At 33.1% G+C, this 17,620-nt stretch overlaps 1 protein-coding gene across 1 annotated transcript in view; it reads left to right on the forward strand.

Annotated features, from left to right (window-relative positions):
* The first annotated feature begins 396 nt into the window (after positions 1 to 396).
* Positions 397 to 17,620, forward strand: part of sGC-alpha1 (soluble guanylyl cyclase alpha 1 subunit) — a 49,535-nt gene continuing 32,311 nt past the window's right edge. The window contains 1 exon segment of the mRNA NM_001011650.1: positions 397 to 765. Within this exon segment, the coding sequence (NP_001011650.1) occupies positions 526 to 765 (240 nt within the window). The 5' untranslated portion in view covers positions 397 to 525.

Below are 17,620 nucleotides of genomic sequence, written 5' to 3' on the forward strand. Positions count from 1 at the left end.
GAGCATCGTGTTGTATTGTTTCAAGTGAAAGATTCCATCGCGTGGGACAAATAACGTGGGGGATGATAGGTTGATTCCGTTCGTAGAATCGGTGAAATGATAGCGTGGTCAATCGGTGGCCGAGGGTGCACGAGGGTGGACGGTGGTCGCGGCAGGTGTCTGACCGGGCACGAGCTCTAAGGGCAATGATGCGAGTGGATTGGCCGACACGAGGACCAGACAGGACAGAGAGGAAGAATCGGCGAGGGGAACGTTGAAGGTTGAACGAGGTTGTGGCCAATTGTGGTGGAGGAAGAAAGAAGAGGCGGAAAGAAGAGGAAGGGAGGGCAGCAGAGTCGGTGTCTGCAACTGCACAGCTGATCGCTGATAAACATGAGAGTGCCGCGTAACGCGAGCGTTGTGTCCGTTTGTTAACTTGATGCCATCCGATCGAACGATCCTTATCCACCGTGTGACAGAGTTGTAGAGAGAGTTCGAGCTGTTCATCGTGTTCCTCGATCCCTTCGAGCGAAAGGGATTCGCAACATGGCATGCCCTTTTTCGCGGGATCTCTCGAAGCCTGGCTGCGACGAGCAGACTAGCAGGGGGGACAATGATCGTTCGAGGATCGCCAGATTGGGAAGAGACGATGGTGGCAAGTCTAGGCAATCGTCGTTCGAGGTCACATCGTTGCTGATGAGGGAGGAGACCGAGGACGCGGAGGACACGCAGACCCTCAACCTGAAGCACCTGAGGGCGGCCGTGCTCGTGCTCACGAATCCATCGGTATTGTTTATTATTACATCTGTTGTATCTTTTTCACTTTTATCTATATTTTCTTTTTCTCCTTTGGAAGGTGGTTTATCTAAGTTAGTTTACCTGAGCTAGATTATCGAAGTATAAGAAATTTGGAGTATTGACGAATTCATCGAATCGTCGTGTTTATAAATCTATGTTATCTTTTTTTCAACTGATGATATTTGTAATAACAGATTACGAAATGTTATTCCACACGTACGTTGAGATAAATAGATAAATATTCGTACATAGTTGGTCTCACGATAAAATTCTTTGAAAAAGACAGAGTTCGACGAGGTATTGCGAGCTTGAGAGAAGTTTGGAAAGACTTGGCGGAACGCAAAGACCAAGTTTGGTATAGGTTTGGGTAGGGACGAAAGAAAGATGGAAATTTATGCGACTTCATACTCGCCTAGTTCGTCGTCTTTCGATAAATTTTTCATAAAACTCGGAAATTCAATTTTCTCGGCCACTTCTTCGTCCCTCGATTCCGCGCGCAATTATTTCATTCGAGATCACGATTCGAAAAGTATGTGTGATTCGCGCGAATGATACAATTCGTCGATTAAAACGAAAGGATTGGTGATAAATATAAGTGTTTGAAAAGTTTGTGAATAAGGGTGAATTAGTTTCTCTCCTCAAGAACGAAAATTGAAACATATTTTTTAAGCATGAGTTATTTATAGAATACTTTTTTTTTTTTTAATTCTTCTCACTCTTTGATTAAATCTTTCTTTCTTCAAGTTTACACGAATGAAAATTTTAATTAATGTAATTGAATAATGTTTTCGTTAATGAAGAATGTATTTAAGAAAATATGAGTTATTTAAAGTTAAAATTTAAAAAAATAATCTCTCAATCACTTGCAGATAGCAATTAGATTTTTTTATTCATAATTTTATTTAATTGTTCTTCTTTTTGTTTTTTTTTTACATAATGTTTATCAAAGTATTTTTATTATTTTTTAAATACTATTTAGTGCAATTTGTTTTTCTTTTTTTTTTTTTTTTTTTACTACTCAAAGAGAGTATATTATTCCATAGCTTTGTCATCGATTAAACCCACTTCGACACAGCTGAACAGCTGTCACCATTATTATTGATTTATATCACTTTTTAACATTATCTTGATATATTTTAAATGTTTCTATTCGAGGTATGGAATTGAAAACAAATTACTTGGAAATAGAATCGTTTAAAAAGTTAATAGTTTTTAGCATATTCGATTCTTTCCGTGAATTCATCTTCTTATACACTCGAAATGATGGATATATTTGCTTAAATTTACGCACATCAATATATTTCACAGAAATTCACAAGTTCCATTCATTGCAAATGACGTTTACGATACTGACGAATTAAATAAATGGAATCAAGAGTGTATTATTAGCGTCACGTTAATAGACCATTTAAAACATCTCTAAAAAATCATTATCCATATAACAGAGAATATAAATAATTTTGAAGAGAAACAAAATTATTTACTCATAACTGTTTAAACATTATTATCTATTTTATTCGTTATTCTTTTATATAAGATATAATATATATATTTTTTCTTTTACCTCAATTTATCAAAATCCACTATTTTTCTCTTCCTTCCAAAAACGCTTCTCCAAAGAAATTTTCTATCTCTCCTGCAAAAAAAGAACTGAATCTTTTTGCACCGCCAACGCAATCCCAACCCTGTTTTCCATTAAGAATAAAAAATTGTACTGTATAGAACTATAACCATTCTTCATCTCAAAAATTATTCGTCAAAATCCAAAAAATTTCCTTTATTTTTCCCTTATCCCCCTCCTTCTCCCCTTTTTGCAATGCAATCCTTCTTGTTTCTCTAAAAATAAAAATTCACCGTAATGTTTCGTACGCGGCAGATTAACCTAACCGCAGGAAACTAGATCGATTCATCGATCGTTTCGTTATTAAACGCGATAAGATCGTTCCCAAAGAAATATACTGTTGTCCGCTATTGATACAAATTAGAATTCTTTCTCGCTTGGAATTGGATTGGAAATGTGAATAAACGTGAAACAGGGATGGATGCCCTCCTGTTTTTTCCATCACCCGAAAAAAATCGTCGTTCAAGTTCTTCCAAATCCTTGCCCGATTCAACCTAAAATTATATTCCTCCAACGAGTTGGCGCAGGAAATATTTTTCGCGCCAATTTCTCGAAAAACTTAGAATCGCGGTTTTATCCGTCTTACGCGGATAATCGAGCTAACCATTCGACGAATTTCGCGAGTTTCTTTACTTCATGCGGTTTGTGCCTGGCGAATTAATTCGGGGATAGTTTTAATTAAAATACCGAGAAGAGTGGTTTTCTCTCCAACCAGGGAATAGTGGGATCGATTTGCTCGGGGTGCACGCTTTTTATTTTCTCAGTGAAATTCGACTGATTTCGTCGTACACGGGAAGTATTGAAATTGAAATTTTGGGAAAATATTAGCTTTTCTAGTTTTTTTTTTTTTTTTCATTTTTCGCTATGATTTCAATAGAGAAGTAATAAAATGGAAAAATAAATTCTGTTGTTTCTTTTTTTATTAGATATTTTTAATTTTGTTTTTTAAATTAATTTTTAATTTCGTGAATCGTTCACGAGTGAATTATTATTATGTTACAAAGTTCATTTCGAAAATGTATTTTCTTATTATCATGCTTGTATCGTATTGCAATTTTGTAAAAAAAATTACGAAATTACAAAGAGATGTTAACGTACGATGGAAAGTGTAAAATAGCGAGAAATATGGACGTTGAATTTGAATAGAATAATGATAAGATAATCTTAATAAGATTTCTCTTCAATTATCGAATAATAATTACAATCAAATGTCAAATAAAAACATTCGAAATAAAAATAAAAATAATCATTTCCTATTATTTAATTGTTCTATCTCTTAAAAACAATTAATAAAACTGATGCAAAGAAGGAAATGAAATCTCGTATAAATCACGAAGCATTGATTATTACATTCATTAAATCTCTTGTCGTTATGGAACAAACTCAAGTTTCTTCTTATATTAATTATATTGTCTCGGATGGCCTTTTAATAAGTTAATTTTTCAATTATCGTATCTTCCTTAACTTCCTTAACTTCCCTTCCTTCTTGAACTTTATTCCAAACAAAACAAACTTCGCTTCGACAACAGATTCAGATGTAATTTATAATTTCTCAAACAATTCATTTATTCGAGATTCGTCTTTTTTCAAAGCTCCAATTCCATATATTTTTAAATACTTCATGAAATATATAAATATTTATTCTACCGATTTAATGATCATTTCCCTCCTTCTCCCTTTCTTCCCATACATCATCGATTTATCGAAAAAATCGTCATCAGAGCGTTAAACAAAGAACCATGATTCCAGCTCCGAATTAGAGATCAAAATTCAGTGAGAATTTTGGAGAACCGAGACGAGATATCATATTTTCCTTCCCCTTCATCATAAAACTCCCATTAATTTTCAACGTATCAATTCAGAGCAATCGATCCACACGTTCTTTGCAGAAAATCTCGAATATCAATTCGCATTCGTGAAACGAGCATCGTTTCAACGACTCCAACCCTCTTTGACCATCAACCAGTAAGAGAGAGAGATGAGAGAGAAAAGAGAGAAAGAGCATGACTAATACGAGGTAACGCGTAATATGAATTTCAAATCAAACAGCGTCCCGTTTGCTAAAATCGCGCGCATTGCTGTATACCCTTCCACAAGGGTACAACCACTTAATTCGAATTTGATACCTCGAATTTATCTCGCGGGGGATGATTTCCATATCGAGTGTCCGACAAGTTTTCTACCCACCAGAAATTCATATTCATACTGCTACCTCCTCTTCCTTCTCTTTCCGTTCTTCTTGATCGTCTGGATCACGTCGCAGATATTTCATTTCAAAGTTATCGAGTTTAAATCGTCGGAGGATCTTTAATGGCGGGGATTTCATCGATCCCAACCGGTTCCATCCGGTGGTGGAAATAATTAGTCGCTTACATAATTCGAGATCAATTTTTACGCGAGTTGGCAAGTGGTTGGAAGCGAGATAAAAATCCTGTGCACATTTATGATCCTTTTCGCTCGAAAGGGGAGAAATATTCGGATTTTCGAGTTGTTATGCAAATTTTAGGAGGACGCGAAAGAAGGAGGCTGCCACTCCTCCCCCTCCCTCTACGTGAATACGATTGTCGCTTTAATGGCGCGGTCCGGTGATTCGAAAGGGTGGAAGGGCGGCAAGAGATCCCTTGTTTAATTGCATCCAGTTATTTTCAATTGCGGCTTTGAATAATTTCCAGCTGGCGAAGTCGCCGGATTTTTTTTTTTCGGGAAATTAATTTGGCATTTGATTTAATTGGATTGTTCATCGGGAAGAGACCAAAGTTGAAATCGTTCGTTGTTTTGGAAGGTAATTTTTTTTAACAATCAAGTTTTCTTCAAGTGCGTCTTCAAGAAATTAATACAGGGATATAAAAGGGTCTAATGATTTAATGATAATTATATTTCTGTGTTATTAAGAGTTTCTATAATGATATTAAATTTTCATAACAGAGGAGAATAATTGTAATTGTGTTTACATATTGAAAGCAGAGTCGGGGGAATAAACTTGGTAAATAATATTTTTTTAGATTGACAAAAGTTTTTTTCTAAAGAGAAAGTTTAAATAAGGATATAATGTATGTATATTAAATTGCAGGAGGGGAATTTTATCGAGAGAATAAATAACTGTGGAAGTTCGAAAATAATTGGAACCTTCCAAGTTGGAAACTCTCGGAATTTATAATTTGCGCGACATCCCCATTTCAAACAGATATTCATAAATTCGTTTCCTTCTTCTAAGTAGTAATAACTTAATAAGTTACATTAATTGCAAGTCAGTGAGTGAGATTCACTTAAAAGGAAACGAAGATTATTAATGGCCACATTATACGTTCGTGTACCAACATTATACCATCATATTTATCGTGTCTCATTTTAGAATGCAAATAATAAAATCTTTCACATCCCATGAATATATTTAATTTAAATAACCAATATCTCTTTTATCATATGACATATATATATTTTCTAATCGTTCATTTATCCAATCAGAGCGTTCCAAATATTCGATCCAAAGAATTAAACCGAAACTCGAAATCTAATCTTGCGTGCACAAGTACTTTTTATCGGATCCAATCTACACACGAATCCTTAACCTTCTGATAAAACCTGGGCGAAGTGAATCCACGTTTTTATCCGCGAAATCTACGAGAAGGAGCAACACATCCGTGTATTCCAATTTCGTCTTTCGTCGGTGTATAATCTACAAACGTCTCGCTTCCATCGAGGCGAAATTTATTTCGACGTCGACGAGGTCGAAAGAACTCGATCATCGTGCGAGACGAAAAATTGATTGTCGATACACCATAGGCATAACCTGTTGAGTGTCGTGCTTTAAACAACTTTAACCAACGTACGAACCGTGAATGTATCGCATCGCGAAATTCTCCATGTTTCGAGGGAGACGTCGATCCTCGCCTTTCGTTTCGCCATCCAAGCTTCTCCTCGAGTGGATAACACGTGTTTGTATATATATATATATATATATATACAAGTGTCGTGCGGTTTGAACGCGTGAATTGAGGCGGAGCGCAAGTTCAAGTAACTGCGTCACCATTCGGAATCGATGGTCGTCATAATTGTATTGCGATTTCGTGGAAACGTGGCCCATTAGTCAATTGATCTGTTCACGTTTCGTTCAGTTCGCGTGTTTGCACGATATTCGGGATCACGAAGGAGAGAGATTTATATTTAATGATTTCATTTTGAAAATGATTATTAATTATTTGGTAAACAAGAGAAATAATTCTGTATATTTTTTTTTTAGTTTTTATGTTAGGATATTTTAAATGTTTAAAGTTGCAAATAAGAATAAAAGTGTCAGTATAAATATATATGCAATTAATACTAAAGTTAAAATTGAGAATTAGAGTTTGGGAGTGACGAAGTAGTAAGTGAAAATAAAAGTTAGAGAAGAAGTGTAATCAGTTTAAGTTAAGTTTAAATTAAATTGTCGATCGAATTTTAATTAACACATTCATTAAAGATTTTCGAATATCGATTTTTTTCTTGAATACTTGAGAAACAGCGTAAAATATATAAAAAAAACGGATAAAAGAATGGAACAAAATTCAAAGGAAACAAAAATGTGCGTGCTAAATGGGAAAATTCGTACGTGAACATGTTTGCAAAAAAGAGAACCCGATATCTCTTTTATTATATTTTTTGAAGGAAAAACTCGTGACACGCGCATTTACACAATCCGCATTAAATGTGTTATAATATTTCCCTTTCTCTTTAAAAAAAAAAAAAAAAGAAAAAAATAAAGCGGAAAAACACGGTCGAAATTCAACTGCGATTCAATTGCACGATTCAACAATTATAATACGAAGAAAATTATAATATTAGAAAAAGAAAAAAAAAAGATTTCCAGCTTTTATTTTTCTCTACAACATTATTATATCGAATCGTATATATACACATAGTTACACATTTGTTCGAGAGTGTTACACTAGCGCAAGCAAGAACTACAAGTCGCATATGTATTGCATTTCAATACCAAATCCTCTTTACGTAAACGCACCACACGCTGAAACTATGAATTCCAAACGTGGATGCACAATCTCTTCACTGGTAAATTCCAGGTTTCTCCGGTCGGAACTGGTTACTTCATCACTGTCAATCTTCATTGAAAGTCCTTCTCTCAAATGCTATTTTGAAGATTGTTATATCTCAATATGGAGAACTACGCAGGCCTACATAGATAGATGTCGACATATAGAACACATTCATCAAGCACTTTCAACGAGTGTTCAACTTCGAAAGATCGGTTACATCATCGTGGTGAAGTCGAAAGTCGTATTATAATATTTGAATTACGTTATTTATCCTGTTACACTTCGTTCCAATGATTGGACAGCAAATATATTCTTTCCAGTAGGATTATGTAAAGATTTTTTTTTCGAAGAATGGAAAAGAAAATTAATAAGGAATTTATAATTAGTAGATTGTAATGTTGTAAGAAATGTTAGATGTAAAAAGTCTTAAATATATTTAATATAAGATAAAAAAAAAAGTAATAATATTTATTATGAAATATTGGACGGTAAAAACAAGGGGCAGATTATTAATGATATTTCACGGATGAAAGAGATCGATATTGAAATATCATCGTGAAATTATATAATATTAAATAATATTGAACTGGTAGTAATCATTTACATCAAATTTCCTCACTGATAATCAAAATCTCTTACAAAGAAGAGAAAATTATCCTTTTGTGTAACGTTGTTCACATAAAACAACGGCGTGTAATTAGCAAATTGGCGAACAGAATTAATCGGGAAATCTGTTTATCAATAATTTTTCCCCTTTTGCATTCAGGGCAAAATATCAATATATATTTACATTATCTGTTAATTAATTGTTAAGGTCGTAAGGTTCGTGGGACAGGAAAATTGGAATCGATAATATCTGACCGCTATCAGATGACATCGGTTCGCGAACTTTAAACTTCCCGGGAAACGAAATTCAACTCTTTTTATCTTCATTACTACCAAGAACATTGCTTTATTAACTTTCTAGGTGTTTGTATCTCGACACGAAATGCGTTTCCTCCCCCAGTGGTGGTAACCGAAGCTTCGCCAGTGTTTGAACGCAAACAACAGCCAAAGAACACGTTGCACTTTCATTTCGAGTAGGGTAAATAACGCTGTAGTTTTTAATCTTGCGAAGTAAATATCTGGCAATAACAATGATGAACATGTTGCTGGTTTGACTCGCGAGTCGAGAAAGAAATTTTAATGAGAATTTTTCTACGCGCGGAGAAGGATATTTTAATTGGAAAAGGGAGGGGGAGGAAAAATGTATATTCTTTGAAATTTTTTTCAAATTCATTTTTTAAAGAATGAATGATAAAATAGCAAGAGGAGAGCACATTATAAGAATATCCATTTTTCCGGATATTTTGAAAATTAATCGATAAATGAAATAAAAATTTTGTGATGTATAAGTATATGATATAACATGACATAAAACAATATTTTGGTTGCGTTAAAAATTAACAATTGACAAAGTATAAGTGAGCTTAAGATAATTTTCTTCAAACAACAATTTATCAAATGAACAATATTGATTTTAGAAGTGAAAATCTATTAAAGATAATTTTCAAGGTATAAAAAAATAAAGAACGGAAATACGTGAGTTCTTTCAGCGAAAGAGTTAATTCAAAGAGAGCAATCGTGCATTTAAATTTCCTGCAATAGTTTCTCTTTTTCTCGATCCATTTCAATGTTTGTTGAAACTTTTGATATACTCTTTGCTTCGTGTTATCGTTGCACGAATCTCGCTACACAGTGATCACTCTTAAAAATACCTTGCCACATGTATGGTATACACATATATACATTTAGCCACACAATCGGTCGAACTGAAACAGCCACATCGTTCGAATCTTTATTTTCGAACGTTTTGTTCGCTTGAAACTGATTTTTTTTTTACAATCGATGACTTTGATAAGTAAATTCACGCAACAAATATACCGCTATCACAACTTTTGTTATCTTTTCTCAATTTAGATAAAATCAATTATAATATAAAATTATTCTATTAATAAAAATAAAATTTTATAATAATGATTTTATTTTGTTAAGTTTTAAATTAATCGAGGATAGGAATTTATAAGAAAAATAATATTTTATAATAATATTTTAATCAAAAGAATTATACCCATTGAATCTCGCTTTTTCAATGACAAAGTTTTAAAAGTAAAAGGTTTAAAGGTTTTCTATTGAATATTCCGTCGTATGTTTGATATTTCTCTAACCTTTCGATAGAATTGATGTGCTCATGTAGAGTAATCGTCATAGAATTACCAGGAAAAAATTATACGAATATTAAAAATATAATTGTAATTATCAGATAACGTATTAAAAATTATTACATTAATTTAACATCGTAATAATACTTAGAACGTAATATTTCTTAGCTACTATTGATCTATAATTAAGATGCAAAATGGCGGCCAACACGAAACTTCGTTGGGATACTATAAATAAATTAAACGACACGATGGAAAACTAAATTCCTCAAGATAGTCGATAGAACTCGCTCAAGAACGGAGGAACCAGAGTCGAGAGGTATCGATCGTATAACATATTTATCCCTTTCAAGCATGGAAATTCTTCGAGCCGAGAGAAAGATCATCGAGAATTTTTCTTTTCTTTTTTTTTTTCTTTTTTCTTTTTTTCAAAAGGTGGAACGGTGGAGTAGGTCGCTTCGACCGAAAAGGGTCGAGAGCAATTAACCTAGGAAGTGGCACGACCGGCAAGATATTATTTTTGCACTCCCCCCGCTCCTACTTTTAATTTCATCAACCCATAAAACGTATTCTTTTCAACTTTGCCGTTTAATTCGCCGGATTTGCGGCGCGTTAATTCAATCGGTATCCTCTTCGGTCTTCTACCGAAAAAGGAAAAAAAAAAAAGAAAAAAAAGAAAGAAAAAACATTCACGGTGATTCTGACCCCCGGGTCAGAAACCGAATCTCGTTGTTTGAAAGATATTTTTTATCTGGACCGACGGTTTCTCTCGGCCGAATTCGATACTTCATAGTCGTCCAATGTCGTTATAAAATATTAAATCAATACGAAAATTTTATTGTTTGCTTCATATATTCGAATGGAATAAAATCGATGATAGAAAAGCAGGATTTAAATCGATAATTTTTTAATTTTTGTATCTTTGTATATATATATATTTTTTTTGCATTCCATGTTTTGATTCGTTCAATAAAATTTGGAAAAATTTGATATTCTTAAAATTCTTTTTCATGTTGAAAGAACGCGTGTTGCTTTTTGATGATGAAAAGGAAAAAATTTTGGATAACGAAATCTTAATAACGAGATAAATTTTTCGTATAATTAAAACATTGTTTAATATCGCTACACACGCGAATTAAAAAATTCTTTTCGAGATTGAAAAAATACTGGACAGGATAAAAATATCGTTTGGATTAAGTTTTATTTGGAAATTGGATATAGCAATCTAATCGAACAGACTGTGACATTTTTTTGATAAAGAATTTTAAATATTTGAAGGAAGTATCAATTCCTTTTCTTTTAATAGAAATCGTGGTGTAAAACAAACATCAAGATAATGAGATAAATATCCTCCTCCATGAAAATGAATATTTTCACGTACTTGACGGAAAATGTTTTAAATGTTCAACATAATTTCCGACAAGCAACATCAGAAATTAAATTAAAAATTCAAGAGGGGAAAATATCACAATTAAAAAAATCCTGTAGCCACGATTCTTAAAAATTGCATCCCAACGAAAAGATAATATATCAACAGCATAATCAAAACGTGCAACACATTCGTACCATTTTATTTATACTTTTCTATTTATCCCGATAATTGCATTCACATCGCGCCGTAAATTGTTTCGTATTTCATTATTCTGTCTCGATGCTGTGGAACGAAAAAAACGCGGGAGAAAAGTGACAGTAACAGTTGCGACGTTTATTGCACGATTCTTTCGAGAACGAAGGTCGTGTTAAAAATTGACGAATAACTGGATGAGCTTTCTAGCGAAATACGAACGCATGAAATAGAAAAAAAAAGAAAAGAAAAATAAGAGAAGACAGAGATATCGGATGCAGGGTTTCGGATGGAGCGTTCAATTTTTCAAAGCTGTCGTTCACCGCGTTTTCCACCTCCTGGAAAAGCTGCACGGCCTCCTCGTAAACGGGAATTAAGAGGATTAAGCAGCCTAATCTTGAAAGAGCGGCAAATTAAACCGAGTAGCTTTTACATCGTCTACTTAAGTACCATGGCCGCCAGGGTTCGCTTCATTCGACCGGTTAATCGGTAATGGCTGCCTGATGCAAATGCAATCAGGAAGGGATGATATTATTTGTTGAAATTTTAATGGAGAGAAAATATATTTGAATTTTTTCACTCGGATTTTCGAAACTGTTTTTCGAATGTTTGTCGAAACAAATTCGGTGAATAAAATATTGAAGAGGATTGCTCAGTAGTGAATATTTTGAAACAATTGGCTAACGAGGTCGAAATGTTATATATAGGTTAATAAGGTGTTGATATATTCCTGAAACACTGATCGATAATCGATACTTATGTATTAACAATATTGATCAATTAAGTATACAAAATCACTTTCGATCATGGATATTACATATTAAACACGTTGTATACTAATGGATTGGTTGGTCTGAACTAAGCTTCAGTCTATACTCATCATCTCGATATTGGACGTTAAGATAATACAGCGTAAATGATAAGTGTGTGTTGGTGAACACGATTACGTGCCAAGGATGTGTTGAATCACTCGTAAAATGTGATGATTCCCATCTGTGGGCAACGGTGATACAAGGAATGATATAAATAAATTCTAAAGTAAATTTGGGGAAAAAATTGTTAAAGGTGTTCTTGGAAGTGTGTTGAAACTATATATTTTCATCTTCCTCGTCTTAAATCGTTCTTATTTATGAGATATAATAATATTTATAATATTTGTCAGATTTATTAGAAATAAGAAGTAATAATATTTTGTTACCTTGAAAATGATTAAGATTTTAATAAATCGATGATTAATGCTCGAGTATGAATCAATTATTCTGCATTGATTTGATTAGGGGAACGTGGATAATAGTACAATCAGCCATGAATTCCCAACAAATCTAGAGATAACAATGGCATTGCTCCATTGAGGTATATCGGTATAACCTACAGTTGTGACGAACAGTTGATTATCTAAATGGACGATAGATTATCACTTCGGAAGATATTAATGCATGGATATTCAAGGATTAACAGGCAGCTGTTCCAAGTACTCAACTTCGAGTGAAGCATCTTACCTCAACTATTAATGCAAACAATTTATTCAATTAAAGCAGTCTCTTATAATTAAAATTACATAATTTCTTTCGATTAATTTTTAAATGAAATTTAATAATGAAGAATCAATCAAGTATATATTTTATAATATATTTGATCATAATAAAATTTCTGTTATTGTAACAGTTGTAAAACATTTTACGATTACGTCCATTTTAATTTGTGCATGGAATTTTATTCCACTATTCCTTTCATTGATTCGAAAATTTATAAAATAATTACATTCTCTTTTTTTTTTTTGAAAATGTAATATGCGAGAATTTTTACAATGAATACGAAATAACGAAAATGATCAAAATAGGAAAAATACTAGAATTTTACAAAATTGAAAAGAAATTTATAAAATAATAAAAGTAATCCCTTTATTTTTAAAATATATATTTAATACGAAACAATGCAATACTTTCCAAACCGATTTATTTTTAACCAAAATAATTTCTATGGAAAACTTCATTCGAAGAATTTCATCCTCATCTTTACAATCATATCCATCCATTGCAATATCGAAATTAACGTTTAATTTTTCTTTTTAAATGAAAAGAAGAATTTCCGATTTGGAGAGGATGAAGAAACACAAACGTAAATGGAATAAAATTCTTATAGTTTTTATTATTTTTCCCTCTACTCGGAGGGAAGAAAGAGAACACAATGATTACTCTACAGAATCTCGAGGCACGACGATCCATCGTCCTCCTCTACGAGAAAAACAGGGAACGGGATAGAAAACGACTGGGACTGACGCAGCAAAAATCAACGGCCGTTTGTTTTCCGGTTGACCCGATGCGGTACAAGTCTGCCAACTGAAAACGGAGAAAAACCAGACTCGCGTTCAATTAATAAATTCGTGGGGCGAAATGAAATAGAATGACCACGGTACGGGATTCAACCCATTAACAAGATAAGATGAAAGTCGGTTCGCGGATCGGAGAAATTTCTATTATTCGTTCCGCCCGTTAAATTGAATTTTACAATCCATTTGATACGCATAAAGGGAGGATGTCGGTTGGCGAAGGGTTTAACCAGCTGCTAATCACGGACTAGCAGAATTGGTTTGCTTCTTTATCGTTCTATCCCGGGATTCTCGCCGGATGAAACTCAATGAAAATCCTCCGCCATTTTCTAGAGAATACGAACCTGGTATTTGATTTTCCTTCCACTTTAATTCTTTTATTACGGCAATAATAGACGGGCAATTATTCGAAAGCTATTTTCCAAAGTGTGCGATAAATAAATAAACGAGATAAATAAATAAATATAATAAAAATTACCGTTTAATATCATTGCAAATTTAATGCTAGCGTGACGATTGATTATTAAACTGTAATAAAAAAAATTTTATTCAAAGAAACTACGCATCTGATACTTCATTTTCATATTACAATTATACCCTAAATATCTATTCTAATATTATTACATTCTTTACATAAATACACTCAAATTTAAATGATACAACAATAATATTTACGCCCCATTTTCACAATTCACATTCAACATTAATCCTCCCGGATCCATTTTTAATCACAATTAAATTCGTCGTTACGAAAGAGGATATATAATAATTAATAAGGCCGGGAATCTCGTTTAATTCATTTAAAGAGAGCTCGCAGAAGTCGCGATGAATAATTTACCCGGAGGCTCGGTCCGCCAACTTTCGGTCTCGATACGAAAACATAGACTCGCAACGTGGAAGACATAAATTTCCATAAAACATTGTGGCCCTGATTTTGCTCCGCATCCGTATCTCGCCGAGGTGTAAATAGAAAATACACGCGATACACGGCTGCGATCGATACGCGGCTTCTCACTCTCTCTCTCTATCTATATCTATATATATATTTCTCTCTCTCTCTCTCTCTTCATCCCGAGGCTTTTACGGTGCTTCCACGTCTCGAAATAATCGGCTGGCTGGTGGATGCGTTTCGAACCGGATACCAGGGCAACTATTGCGGCCCCGCGGCGGGTTCTGTGGAAACGTCGTGATCGATTCGGTGTTACAGCGCTGCCGCTGAGAGCGCGAAGGAAACAAGCGACCGCGACCGATATTCAAATGCGGCGGGGCGAATATGCTTGCTCGATTAAAAGGAGGCCTGAATCCCTGAGTCGCTGTTTGTTTAAGAAACAGAACAGAGGAAGTGGGTATGATGGGGAAAATTGAAGAGATATCAGAGACAAGATATTATTCTTGTCGAATTTTGATCACGAGGTTTGGAAGATTTTCTTATTTTCTTGTATTTTGTTGTTTTTTCTTTTTTGTAGTGTAGTTGTTAATAAAATATATGAAATGAGAATCCTTTCTTGAAATTGAGAAGAAAGGGGGGGAAAATAAAAATCGAGTCGTTTTGGAAACTTATCAGTAGTTTTCATTTTTAAAAATGGATTTGTGTAAACGTATGTAAATGCAGAATGGTATTTGGATCGTGTATTATGCAATTGCGATTTTGCAGATACGCGAAAATTTTGGGAAAACAATTCAAGGTTTAATTTTTTTGTAGGGAAAAGAATTAAAATGATATTAAATGGATAAAATTGTATTATATATTAGTATAAAAATGTATGTATTAAAAGTTTCAATGTACGAGTCAATATGTTCTGAACAAAATTTCTGAAAAAAAAAATATCTCTTTATCAATCAAATAGATAGGAAAAGCTAATAAGCTTACTGTTGCGAAAATGCTAGTAAAATTTCAAATTGCTCCTCTTTTATTATACTGTAACAACTTTCACGATACTGTTTTAATAGTGTGTATCCAACCTCGAATATTATCGTTCATCATGTCATCCTCGTCGTGAACAACATTCGACGGCTTTTACTCGACGAATCTGCGGTTTTGATATTGTTTCGATATTTCCTGTGTATCATTTTTCTGTCGTTACATTCCATTCAGTTATATTTGTACTACTTGACATCACTATTTCACTATGTATGCAATTTATATTTCTTTCGTAAAAGCCTTGCATACACTATTTTACTTTTTAAGAAAATTTCATCTATAATTCAAAATTTCTAATTTTATTACAAAGATTAAGAATAATTTTTTTGAAAGAGAATTTCAACCCTCAAAATATCTCTTTTTTTCTTTTTGAGAATCTTACACAATTTTGTCGTAGAATATTTCATAAAATTAGAATTATTACAAAATTAAATTTAAAAAATTCTAAATCATCTCGAAATGATATTCTATCATACCGACAAAATTTCATGATTCAGAAAATAAATCATTTTTTAATTTGATATCGCAACTTCTCTCTTTTAAATTCGTTTAAGTTGTACAAAGATATTCACGATCAATTTTATTTCCTGCCTTCCTATTATCCTTTCTTATTTACCATTCTCCCTATTTCTTTTTTATTCATTCCATTTCACTAAACTCCTCCTTTAATAAGTTAATTCTCCGGAAATAACACAATTTCTCGAATGGACGACTTTTTACGCTCCGACATTCATAATCCTCTCTGCGCGACAGATTGCGACACGAGGAGGAGATGCAAGGTTTTATCGAGTCAAGGCGTATTTCCAACACGCGCTGAAACACACGCGTTAGGTCAGGTTAGGTTAAGTTATTCGATAAATAGACGAAAACGTGATCGATTGAAAGCAATAGTGAGAAAGGACGTTGCGAAAAGGTACGAAATATTGTTCCACGGAGATTTGGTACAGCAATTTCGATGTTCCCAACTTTATAACGCATTTTTCCCCTAGAATAACGAAACGCTTATCCGCCGAGAGAAAGTTACACGTAAACTTTCGACGAAAGAACGTTGAAAAGCGTTGTTTCAATTTTTCGCTCCTTTCCTTTCCCTGAAACTTTGAACGAGCTTTATCGTTCTGTTTTTCACGCGTATATCCATCATCGGCTATAAACAACTTTCTTCAGATATTTCCGCGCGTTCGTTGTAACCTTACGATTGCTTGCATATTTATGCGTGTTATTACATTTTTTTCTTATCGCGTTTTACGTCTTGAATATTTGTTGAAAGAAAATATAGCGTTGGAAAGAAGGACGAGATTAAATTTTAAGCGAAAAATAAAAAATTATACGCGACGTACGATTTTCAAAAAATTTTCTATAATTAAAAATGAGTGATTTGCATGATGTAAAATGAGAGAATTTTTGGAATTTTAAATTATATCTTGAAAAATCGAAGAACAGATATTTTTACCAAATATATTTTAATTCGATCTCACTTTAAATAAATTTCAGAAATAATATTTATTAATAAATCAGGATTTTATGAGAAAATAAAATAATTTTCTTTTTGCAGATTAAAATAAATGTCACGAATCAAAAGAAATAATAATAAATAATAATAAAAATATAATACGAGAAATGAATAAAAGTTAAGATAAATCTAGTTTTATTTTAAAACGTTTTATTTACTGATTAACTTAGTTGAGATTGTTTACGTTCTTACATTTTCAAGCCGAGACAAAAGATTATCTCTGAACTCTTTTTAAAAGTACAATACTTCAAAGAATTATCCAATATTCTTTTGATCGCATTCTTACTCTCGCAAAAAGAAGTTGCAAGAACTGAAGCTATTTCTGCGCTTAAGAATTCACCTTTTATGTGTTAGAAACAGTGTACGGTAGAAAGAAATGTTGCATCTCGATTGCCACAGGCATGTTTTAGTTCGCGAAGATCTGTTGAAAAAAAAGGATCACCGCAAAATTGTCCTTGACTTTGAATTTCAAGACCAAATTTTTTTATCGTTACATTGTATTCCATCAGCCACGTGCCTATAAAAAGTCTCAATCAAGAATTTTAGAAGGAAAGAGAAAGAATAGAATTAGAAATAGTATCACGAAACTAGAGTATTCGGTTCATATCTTTGAACAAAAAGTATAAGAGCAGAAAACTAAATTAATATCTTTACTGAAAAAAGATAC

Source organism: Apis mellifera, linkage group LG6 (genome assembly GCF_003254395.2).
Source record: "Apis mellifera strain DH4 linkage group LG6, Amel_HAv3.1, whole genome shotgun sequence".
Taxonomy (NCBI): Eukaryota; Metazoa; Arthropoda; class Insecta; order Hymenoptera; family Apidae; genus Apis; species Apis mellifera.